The sequence below is a fragment of the Patiria miniata genome, unplaced genomic scaffold, assembly GCF_015706575.1.
Source record: "Patiria miniata isolate m_02_andy unplaced genomic scaffold, ASM1570657v1 HiC_scaffold_20, whole genome shotgun sequence".
Lineage (NCBI taxonomy): Eukaryota > Metazoa > Echinodermata > Asteroidea > Valvatida > Asterinidae > Patiria > Patiria miniata.
In genome coordinates, this window is record NW_024037059.1 from 31,809,800 (window position 1) to 31,820,893 (window position 11,094).

At 41.5% G+C, this 11,094-nt stretch overlaps 1 protein-coding gene across 1 annotated transcript; it reads right to left on the minus strand.

The window, feature by feature from the left end:
- Window positions 1–92: 92 nt before the first annotated feature.
- LOC119728677 lies at window positions 93–11,048 on the minus strand. The gene is made up of 5 exons (XM_038200996.1): window positions 10,859–11,048; window positions 4,205–4,304; window positions 3,444–3,592; window positions 1,092–1,190; window positions 93–613 (listed from the first exon to the last, which is right to left on the minus strand). Exons 1-5 carry the CDS (start codon window positions 10,955–10,957, stop codon window positions 521–523), a joined length of 540 nt encoding a protein of 179 aa, XP_038056924.1. The 5' UTR covers window positions 10,958–11,048; the 3' UTR covers window positions 93–520.
- Between the last annotated feature and the right edge of the window lie 46 nt (window positions 11,049–11,094).

Here is an 11,094-nt window from a genome sequence, read left to right on the forward strand (position 1 = left end):
TTTGAATTTTCAAATTTTTTTGTACACATGTGATGCAGAGGGTGTCAGTTCGTGGTGTCGGTGACGAAATATGCATATAGATGGAGACCAAATCACACTTTAATTTTATTAAACAACTATTCTGAGCATACATATATTAAAAATATCTATCTAGTCGCTTGTTGAGGGATGGTAATAATGAAAAGTCCTATCTGTCAGCAGGACTAGGAGCTTTAGATGAATCCAAGCTGCAGTGTCTGCGTGTACATGTGGATGTATTTGGTTCTCCCATGATGTCAGATCCAATTCTTGCAGAATTTCAGACCATCACACAATGTGAGTCTCCCTTGTCTCTCTGTGTTTCATTATCCATTATTATTTTGTCATGAGCATCCCACCTTTCCACAGAGTTTTGTTCTTCTATCTCCCCGGATTGATGATTTCCAGAACTCTGTGATGATGATGAACATGACCTCTGATGACTTAATGAAGTATCAATCTAACATAAATTTAAGAGCCTTTGTGAAACTGTGAATGCTTCTTATCCTATATCTTGAAGAATTTTGTTCCTTTCCTCAGCTGTAGGAAGTGGTGGTTTGATCCCAAGTTTCCGCCTCTCTTTTGATATTTTCAGCTGTATACAAAAATATACACAGACATTTAAAATGGTAATCAAGGTGTATCTGTATGCTATCCACAAAAAAATAAATTATAAAATAGAATTGCAACACATAAGTTTACAATTTTTCCAAACGATTTTTGTGGTGAAAAGTTTTTTAAAATGCAGATTTTGAGATTATCTTATAACATTCAAACGTTCCAAATGTATGGAATAATTTTGCAAAAGGGCAAACAGTGCAAAAGCTTTAAATGCAGTTTTGATGCAAGGTTAAGGAATCTTATTATAAGCATGCAATTTCCATCACATGTACGTTTGTGTTATAAACAGTGCCCCCTAGTGCACCATGTTATCTCCCCCCCCCCCCTTTGAATTTCCACAGCCAGGAATTTATTGGATTTTGTGGTATGGTCATCCACCACACCCCCTACTTGCCAATACACCACTGTTTCCAGGGCATATGGTTCAAAGTAACCATTTTTTATCATCTTACCCAAAATCGCTGACAGTTTTGGTAATTCACAAAATAGGTCTGGCAGGACTTTCTGTCAAAGTTAGTTTCATGAAGACACTTGTATGATGCATTGGCTTCCTGAAACAACAGAAATGGAAAAATACATTTATAACATCTGATATGGGATGTGATGAAGTTACAACCGAAACTATGTTCATGTGTTTGATAAAGTACAGATTCCCTGCTTTACTCTGTGCCACTAAAACAAAGGAATTAAGTGTGGGTCAAGTGCAAGGATAAACATTGCCCCACTGCAAACAATGTAATAAAAATAAATACAAACACTTTTTTTTAATGTGGATTTTTCAAATAAAATTTGGAATTTTTTATGCATGTACAAATAAGAGTCTAAAATGAATTGCGTAAGTAACATGCACATGAAGATCAAGATTTCCCTTGGTATCTATCTAGGGTAAGCTGAACTCCCTTGGTATCTATCTAGGGTAGGCTGAACTCCCTTAGTATCTATCTATGGCAAGCTGAACTCCCTCAGTATCTATCTAGGGTAGGCTGAACTCCCTTGGTGTCTATCTAGGGTCAGCTGAACTCCCTCAGTATCTATCTAGGGTAGGCTGAACTCCCTTGGTGTCTATCTAGGGTCAGCTGAACTCCCTTAGTCTCTATCTAGGGTAGGCTGAACTCCCTTGGTATCTATCTAGGGTCAGCTGAACTCCCTTAGTATCTATATATGGGAAGCTGAACTCCCTCAGTACCGGTATCTATCTAGGGTAACTGAACTCCCTTGGTATCTATCTAGGGTAAGCTGAACGCCCTTGGTATCTATCTGGGGTAAGCTGAACTCCCTTAGTATCTATCCAGGGTAAACTGAACTCACTTGGTACCTATCTTGGGTAAGCTGAATTCCATTAGTATCTATCTAGGGTAAGCTGAACTCCCTTAGTATCCATCTAGGGTAGGCTGAACTCACTTGGTATCTATCTTGGGTAGGCTGAACTCCCTTAGTATCTATCTAGGGTAAGCTGAACTCCCTTGGTATCTATCTACAGTAAGCTGAACTCCCTTGGTATCTTTCTAGGGTAAGCTGAATTCCCTTGTTATCTATCTAGGGTAAGCTAAACTCCCTTAGTATCTATCTAGGGTAAACTGAACTCACTTGGTATCTATCTAGAGTAAGCTGAACTCCCTTAGTATCTATCTAGGGTAAGCTGAATTCCCTTAGTATCTATCTAGGGTAAACTGAACTCACTCGGTATCTATCTTGGGTAAGCTGAACTCCCTTAGTATCTATCTAGGGTAAGCTGAATTCCCTTAGTATCTATCTAGGGTAAGCTGAACTCCCTTAAGGCCTTTTCACACTGTCCAAAATTTCCGGTTGGAACTAGTTCCAACCCCCGAGATTTTTTTCAACCCTTTTCCCACTTCTAAAATTTTAACCCGGTTCTGACCCGGGTAGCATGCTCTAACCGGATCGAAATCAACCCTGGGAGGGACCAGGGTTGAAAATCCAGGGTTGATATCTTTCTAGGGTCAGCTGAACTCCCTTGATATCTATCTAGGGTAAGCTGAACTCCCTTAGTATATATCTAGGGTAAGCTGAACTCCCTTAGTATCTATCTAGGGTAAGCTGAACTCCCTTAGTATCTATCTAGGGTCAGCTGACCTCGCTTAGTAACTCCCTTAGTATCTATCCAAGGTAAGCTGAACTCCCTTGGAATCTATCTAGGGTCAGCTGAACTCCCTTGATAGCTATCTAGGGTAAGCTGAACTCCCTTAGTATATATCTAGGGTAAGCTGAACTGCTGAACTCACTTGGTATTTATCTAGGGTAATTTGAATTCCATAGGTATCTAACTAGGGTAAGCTGAATTCCCTTGGTATCTAGGGGTAGTTGAATCCCTTGATATCTATCTAGGGTAAGCTGAACTTCCTTTGTACATGTATTTATCTAGGGTAAGCGGAATTCCTTGGTACATTGTATATATCTAGGGTAAGGGGACCTGACTTGGTATCTATCTAGAGTAAGCTGAACTCCCTTGGCATCTATGTAGGGTAAGCTGATCTCCCTTGGTATCTGTCTAGGGTAAGCTGAACTCCCTTGGTATCCAGTCTTTAATTCCCAGCACATAATCCATAATCTAGTGTAAGCTGAACTCCCTTGTTATCTATGTAGAGTAAGTTGAACTCCCTTGGTTTCTATCTAGGATAAAGTGAAATCCCTTGGTTGCCATGTAGGGTAGGCTGAACTCCCTTGGTATCCTATTCATAAGATCCCTTGGTATCCATTGCTACTCCCTTGGTATCCTTTCTTCAATTTCAAGCGCATAATCCTTCAATGTCCTAGCATATATCACAAACCAAACTGCAACTTACTGCTACACATGGATTGTTATCCTTATCAGTCCATTTCTTGGCATTTGTCTTGGGACCATGTTCACGATGATGCTGCTTCCAGAATGTGCCATCACTGTCTCCTTCTCCCATCATGTTTGCTGACCTTTCACCAACTTGCACACAGCAGCCTGTTTATATCGAAAGGTAATTAGTTAATCAAATGTCTCACCAAACTGTCATTCAGGTTGGGGGAAATACAAAATAGTGGCTTTGTACATGTTGGAGACAAATGTCAGTTGGGGGAAACAAGAGTTTACAAGAGTTTACAATAATGGTTTCCAGAGTGGTGTGTCATTTTTATTAGCGTGGGGGAAATTCTCATTGGTTTTTCGTCAGCATATGGGGGCTGCTTATAAATACAGCTGTTGTCAATATAAAATATTTAGACTCCACCAACAAAACTTTATACGATCTCCATACACAGTTCTATCTGAGACCACATGTATGAGAAAAACAATCACAAACGTGCATAGTTGGGGTTCCAAGCCATGACCCTGTGTGTGCCATTAAATAGTGATTCGCCACATGTAATAACAGTAACACATCAAAATGAAAACAAACCTTTAAGGTTACTCTGGGTCCCTAATACTACAGGTGTAGTGACTAGCAGTACTTTCCTCGCCTTCCACGGTATGACCTTAGTTCAATACCTGCCTGGGCCAATATGTGGATGGGGTTTTCAGTCCCTGCCTGATTCAATGGGTTTTCCCTAGAATATGATTCTGGGGTTTTCCTCTCACCACTAAAACTGTAACTTCCTTCCACATCTTCTACCAATCCTTCCAAGGGACCCCACTGGAAGCAAGTTGAGAGAATTTCGTGGGCTATCCTGGCATATTGCTGAATAATAAACAAACAAACAAACAAACAACCCAACAAACATGGAAAACCCAAACAGATTTCACGTTAAGGCTCGTGTGCATTTTAACGCATGACAGATGATGCTGGCAAAAATTACAATTTACACCGTAAAACTATAAAGCCCTTCAGAAAACTATAAAGCCCTTCAAAAAACTATAAAGCCCTTCAGAAATTATAAAGCCCATCAGAAAACTATAAAGCCTGTCAGAAAACTATAAAGCCCTTCAGAAAACTATAAAGCCCTTCAGAAAACTATAAAGCCCTTCAGAAATTATAAAGCCCTTCAGAAAACTATAAAGCCTGTCAGAAAACTATAAAGCCCTTCAGAAAACTATAAAGCCCTTCAGAAAACTATAAAGCCCTTCAGAAATTATAAAGCCCATCAGAAAACTATAAAGCCTGTCAGAAAACTATAAAGCCCATCAGAAAACTATAAAGCCTGTCAGAAAACTATAAAGCCCTTCAGAAAACTATAAAGCCCTTCAAAAAACTATCAAGCCCTTCAGAAATTATAAAGCCCATCAGAAAACTATAAAGCCTGTCAGAAAACTATAAAGCCCTTCAGAAAACTATAAAGCCCTTCAGAAAACTATAAAGCCCCTCAGAAATTATAAAGCCCATCAGAAAACTATAAAGCCTGTCAGAAAACTATAAAGCCCTTCAGAAAACTATAAAGCCCTTCAAAAAGCTATAAAGCCCTTCAGAAACGATCATACCCTGGACTCCCTCCGTAACGTAGGGAGGAAAGGGAGTCCACCTGGGCTAGCTAGGACCCTATATTGTTGCTGTACCCTAACGTGGCTCGGCCCCCAACGTGGCGCACTTTGATTTTTCACCTGTAGCGCCTACCTACAGCAAAAGTTTTCACTGAAATTTCACAGAAAGTTAAATTTCATCAAGTTCTAAACACTCCTGTTCATCAGGCATGCAACTGGGAAATCACAAAAAAAAGAGGAAATTCAAATTTTTCCCAGACTTTGTACAGTATTTTTCTATTTTCAATGGCACACATGGGAAGTAAAAAAAGAGGAAATCAGCTGATTCGAGGAAAAGTTGCATGCCTGGTTCATAAATTGCGAGTTTATTTACCCGTAACAAATTTAGAAGAAAAATTTATTTTGGCATGATTTTCCGATATTATTGTGAACCCCTTGTGAATGCCCCGAAAAATAAGTCCGAGTAACTAGGACTCTACAGATCGCTTTTTTAACATTTGGACATGGTCGGGCGATAGTAGAGTCCGAGATCGATGGCCCTTATGCGGTTACTATTTATTATTTTTTTACCATTTTCACTCGTACCCCCAATCAAAATCGTCAGATTTCACCCCAAAACGGTCTTCAAACTGCCTTATGCGCCCCTGTAGGCTTCAGTGGGAAGTGAAAATACAAAATGGTGGTGGTTAGGTTTACATACCTTAGAGAAGAAAAGAGAAATTTCACCTTCAATTCGGAAACCGAGCCTCACCGAGCTGTCGTGTCAGTAACCTCCATCTTGAATGTTGTTGTTGTGTACGATTCATTCAAATTGTGAGGTCAAACTGATGACGTACGACGCGCCGGCCAAGCACACGCCCGCAATCACAGTCGGGCATATCGTGTGTGCATGCGTACACCGGCGACTGTTTCCTGAACAGCGCAGCCTGCACATATCGCATAGCCGTGTATACCATATGTATAGCCGTGTATGCGATATGTGCAGGCTGCGCTGGTGTACGCGTGCACACACGTGATTGGACAATAACGACGTTGGGTTCAATGGACGTACCGATCATGTACATTACGTACGGGCGTGTACATACTCATACAAGACCAGATCTTGCAGGATTTTTGTGTGACATATACGCGCAGGAACAACTTTATCACTTCACAAAACCCATACGTGTGAAGATCTTGACAGTTCGATGTAAAATGGAAATGGAATGATCTTATCCAAAGAATATCACAATGATTTGTTGGACATTTGTGCATAAAGCAGTTAGAAATGGAAGAATTACTTCTTTCTTTAGGTTTTTTTTTATGCATCTAAATTTATTAATTTTATATACATATTCACGTTTGCGTATAAAATTTGATCCTTGGTTTCTTTTTAAGTATTGTTTTGATTTTAAAATAAATCAACCCCTTTCTTTACTTCATTCATTCATTCATTCATTTTATTTTGCCAATATAAAAACAATACATGATATACGCACGTCGTACTCGCATACGTTGGACTTATTAAACTGCGAACAACCGGACGTCGTTAATCGTCCAATCACAAAATGGCAACAAGGCTACGGCTATTGCGCAGTGGCACGACAGCTCGGTGAGGCTCGGTTTCCAAATTGAAGGTGAAATTTCTCTTTTCTTCTCTAAGGTATATGAACCTAACCACCACCATTTGTATTTCTAATTCCCACTGAAGCCTACAGGGGCGCATAAGGTAGTTTGAAGACCGTTTTGGGTACTCCTAGAACTATAAGGCTCCATGTAGTGGAGCCTCATAGACAACTTACACCGCAAAATTGTTTGCCTCTACAAAACACCAACCAAGTACAAAAACGTCCATCACAACCAAGCTATTTCCAACAGAACCGCTGCACAGTTTGCCCCTAAACTCCGTACAATACCACATGACATACGCTATGTGCACCAAACAAACATCGGTGGATTCTGTCGGTTTTTAGGCCAAAATGATGAAAAATATGCCCTTTCCGCACTGAGCCAACCTGACACTTGGAACGTGCACACAGATATGATCGAACGATAATTTTCGGTTCGCTCGGAGCGCGCCGCGGGGGATACGGTAGCAACCTCGTGCCCCGTGGGTAAGATCTTGCAGCGCCATGTTGTTTCCCATCATGCCTTGCGCAATCGTAACCCCTGGAATTGTGTAATTTAAATGTGCCAAAATACGGTACATTATAATTAGGGCTGCAGTTTATCTGTTTTACGTGCCGACGCCATCTTTAAAATGTTATGATATTGAAGAATCAATCCTTTCAAACACAACGTTTGGACGTTGTGTTAATTAGCAAAGATTTGTATTAAATGTACGTACCCCTTTCGTGCCTTTGTAACCACAGATACAGGGTTTTTTTTAGCGAAAAATGCGGCTGACATAATCCATATCGTACAGGCATCGCGACTTTTTGAATCATAATTTTTTTTTCGTACGTGACGTTACGTGCAAAGCACGCGAGCGCATTATGGGCGCGCCCGGCATGCAATCTTCGAAATGCGCGCGCAGTACGCTGCGAATAGCCATTCAGCGTCATTTACATCATCACCACAGCCAGGGGTTAGTGTAAGGAACGAGCACGCACCCCTGGAGTCGAGGCTGGTACGGTAGGTGCGGAATGATAGTATGCGCATGCGTACAAGTGCAAGCACGTACTCCCCGCGGCGCACGCGCTCCGAGCGATCGAACCGAAAATGACCGCGATCATTCTGTGTTCACGTTTCGTCTGGTGCATTGCCGTGGAGGGCATTCTCGTTGTCTTGCTTTCCGCGACAACGCACCAGACGAAAATTGAACTCACTTGCGGTGCTAGAAAGCGGTGTGGTACTCACATACATCGCGCGCGCAGATTTTTTTTTATGTCATCATGTGATGCATACATTTACATAATTAGTAAAACAAAATGGAAGACAGCCGTTGGAACTGGCGTATTTTTACGGACAAGCCACCAAAATCGTCAAGATTTTTCACTTTTTTTTTGTGTGGTCTGTTTCAAGTCGATCATTAGGCTTCGTAAATGACTGCTGAATGTATGAGGTATGTAAATGAACTCTGGGGTGGGATATTAGAGATGAAAATGTACAATTTTTGAGAGGCCATTTTTTTAGGGTCTCCTGATACCACATTCTAACGAACAGGTTTTGCCTCCAGCGTTACATGTGAATGAATATGGAGCATGTCAGCTGGAGTTACTCAAGCTAGTTTTGGGGGTAAAATCTGAAGATTTTGATTGGGGTACGAATGAAAATGGTCCAAAAAAATTGGTAGTAACCGCAATAGGGCCATCGATCTCGGACTCTACTATCTTACTTACTTACAGGTACTTACAGGTCCTCTTCTGATGAAAGGCCTTGGCCTCTAGGATCAGATCTTCATAAAAACTAGATTTGAATTCTGTTGTGCCCGACCTACTCCTAGAACTATGAGGCTCCACTACTAGGAGTACGCCCGACCATGTCCAAATGTTAAAAAAGCGATCCGTAGAGTCCAGTGTGGCCACTGCTTGAAAAAATTTTCAAGATCTTGAAAAATTGAGACCCAACTTGAAAACTTGAAAAAAAAATGAAAAAGCAAGAAATCTTGAAAATTTTCAACTAAAAGTACAAAACCACATGCTTTGTAGAAACTTTGACAACTTTTTCCACTGAACACCTGAGCTTTTTAGCGACTTTTATTTTTACTTTGTAATTCTTTTAGCATTGGCGCGCTACACTTACGGTCAGACCCTGTAGTGTATGTAGCTTAGGCTAGGCACTGCATGCATGACGCACGCTTCATATTAGATGCCCTCTCCGGGAGAGGCCACGGTGACCGTTTTAGCCGATTTTCGGCTTACTTTGACAGAATTTTTGTTAAAAAAAGAGTTTGACAGAAAATTTGACAGAATGGATTTTTTGGGCAGATTTCTGGCAGGATTCTGCAAAAATAGTATTTTGACAGAAAATTAACAGCAAATTTGAAAAAAAAAGGCACATTTGTTGAAAAGAGCTTCAATCCTTTCAAAAAAAACTTTGCATAAATGGGACAGGTTGGCTGGTCTAGTAGCCCAGGTTGGACGAAGTCTTCATTGCAATACGACTACCTCCGTTACGTAGGGAGGAAAGGGATGGTCCACCTGGGCTAGAAAAATCTTGAAAAATTGTAGATGGCGATCTTGAAAAAAAAACAGAGTGGCCACACTGGTAGAGTCCTCCTAGTTACTCAGACCATGGAGGAAGGAATTAATTTCTATCCTCCATGCTCTGACTAATCGCCAGACCATATGTCCGAATGTTAAAAAGGCGATAAGTTGGGTCCAAGTTACTCGGACTTGAGTTACTCAAGCTATAGCAATAGCATGACTAGGCTTTTTTTTAGTCCAAAAGCATAAACACGGGTAATCCTTACTTTTAGGACCCCGTTCCTATATAGGAAGGGAAAGACTCACCAAAACAGTTGACTAAATGACACTCAAAATTGACATTCTGATACTTCTTGGCACATCTAAACAATTGGCAATGACACCTTCTTGACTTCTAAAGACTGCTTTAGCCTAGCTGGAGTTACCCAGCCCTGAGTTTTATCATTGGGTTGTCTATTAGGGCTGGAGCGCATTTTTCTCAAAACTTGTAGTATTTGCAAAAAAAAATTGGAAAATGTTCAATTTTGTCCCCGTTACACACTAATTGCAACTGCAACTCACCCCAAACTTGCCTGGAATAACCATTACACAGGTCCTTGAAGTAAAAAACGATCCACGATGAAGATTCAGCCTACAATTGCAGTGAAAACAGGAGGAATAACCGCTAACTTGACAACCTTGCTGGATTGGCCAGGACCGCTATTGGTTTGTGCACAAAAAAATTGTGTACAATGAATGGCGGTCGATTAACAGGCACAGAGAGCGATCGCTGTCAACTACTCGTTTTACCGGCTGCGCTGGCTGTTGGCGTATGACGTCACGCGGAAGCGTAACACCCGATGACTGTTTCATGCACTATTGGTTGCGGTTCCAGTACCAAAGCTGTGATGCGAGTGGTAAACCTTATACTAGTGCATGAAACAGTCATCGGGTGTTACGCTTCCGCGTGACGTCATGCGCCAACAGCCAGCGCAGCCGGCAAAAACGAGTAGTTGACAGCGATCGCTCTCTGTGCCTGTTAATCGACCGCCATTCATTGTACACAATTTTTTTTGTGCACAAACCAATAGCGGTCCTGGCCAATCCAGCAAGGTTGTCAAGTTAGCGGTTATTCCTCCTGTTTTCACTGCAATTGTAGGCTGAATCTTCATCGTGGATCGTTTTTTACTTCAAGGACCTGTGTAATGGTTATTCCAGGCAAGTTTGGGGTGAGTTGCAGTTGCAATTAGTGTGTAACGGGGACAAAATTGAACATTTTCCAATTTTTTTTTGCAAATATTACAAGTTTTGAGAAAAATGCGCTCCAGCCCTAATAGACAACCCAATGATAAAACTCGGGGCTGGGAGACAACCCAATGATAAAACTCAGGGCTGGGTGACAACCCAATGATAAAACTCAGGGCTGGGTGACAACCCAATGATAAAACTCAGGGCTGGGAGACAACCCAATGATAAAACTCAGGGCTGGGTGACAACCCAATGATAAAACTCAGGGCTGGGTGACAACCCAATGATAAAACTCAGGGCTGGGTAACTCTCGTAACTCCAGCTAGCTTTAGCCTGCAAAAGTCACTTTGGAACTGGACAGACATCTGCAAAAGTCAGTTTTGAACAGAACTCGTAAAAAATAGAGGTGTCCTAAAAGTAAGGATTACCTAAACACGGTTGCCACTAAGGTCCCAAGGAATACCTGGTTAGGGTGGGTACTAAGGTTAACGCCTTCGCTTCGGGCAGTTGCTGTCTCTGCCGATTGAAATTTGAAGTACATCATCAAGTGACCAGGTGACATGAGTGATTGTTGACCACTGCATGCTGCATGCTGCCTGCATTAAAGATCTAGGGCCTAACGCCGTACGCGTAGGCGCGCGCCTGCACGTTTATGATTGATGTGCGGTGCTGCTTATCAATTGTAGAGGGCGCTATTGT

Excerpts from the sequence above, each read along its gene's own strand:
- LOC119728677 (XM_038200996.1), bottom strand. The coding sequence starts at position 10,957 with ATGTCACCTGGTCACTTGATGATGTACTTCAAATTTCAATCGGCAGAG. Across the intron at positions 4,305-10,858 it reads TTAGTACCCACCCTAACCAG|CAATATGCCAGGATAGCCCA; the intron begins GTATTCCTTGGG and ends TTTATTATTCAG. Across the intron at positions 1,191-3,443 it reads ATAACAATCCATGTGTAGCA|GAAGCCAATGCATCATACAA; the intron begins GTAAGTTGCAGT and ends CTGTTGTTTCAG.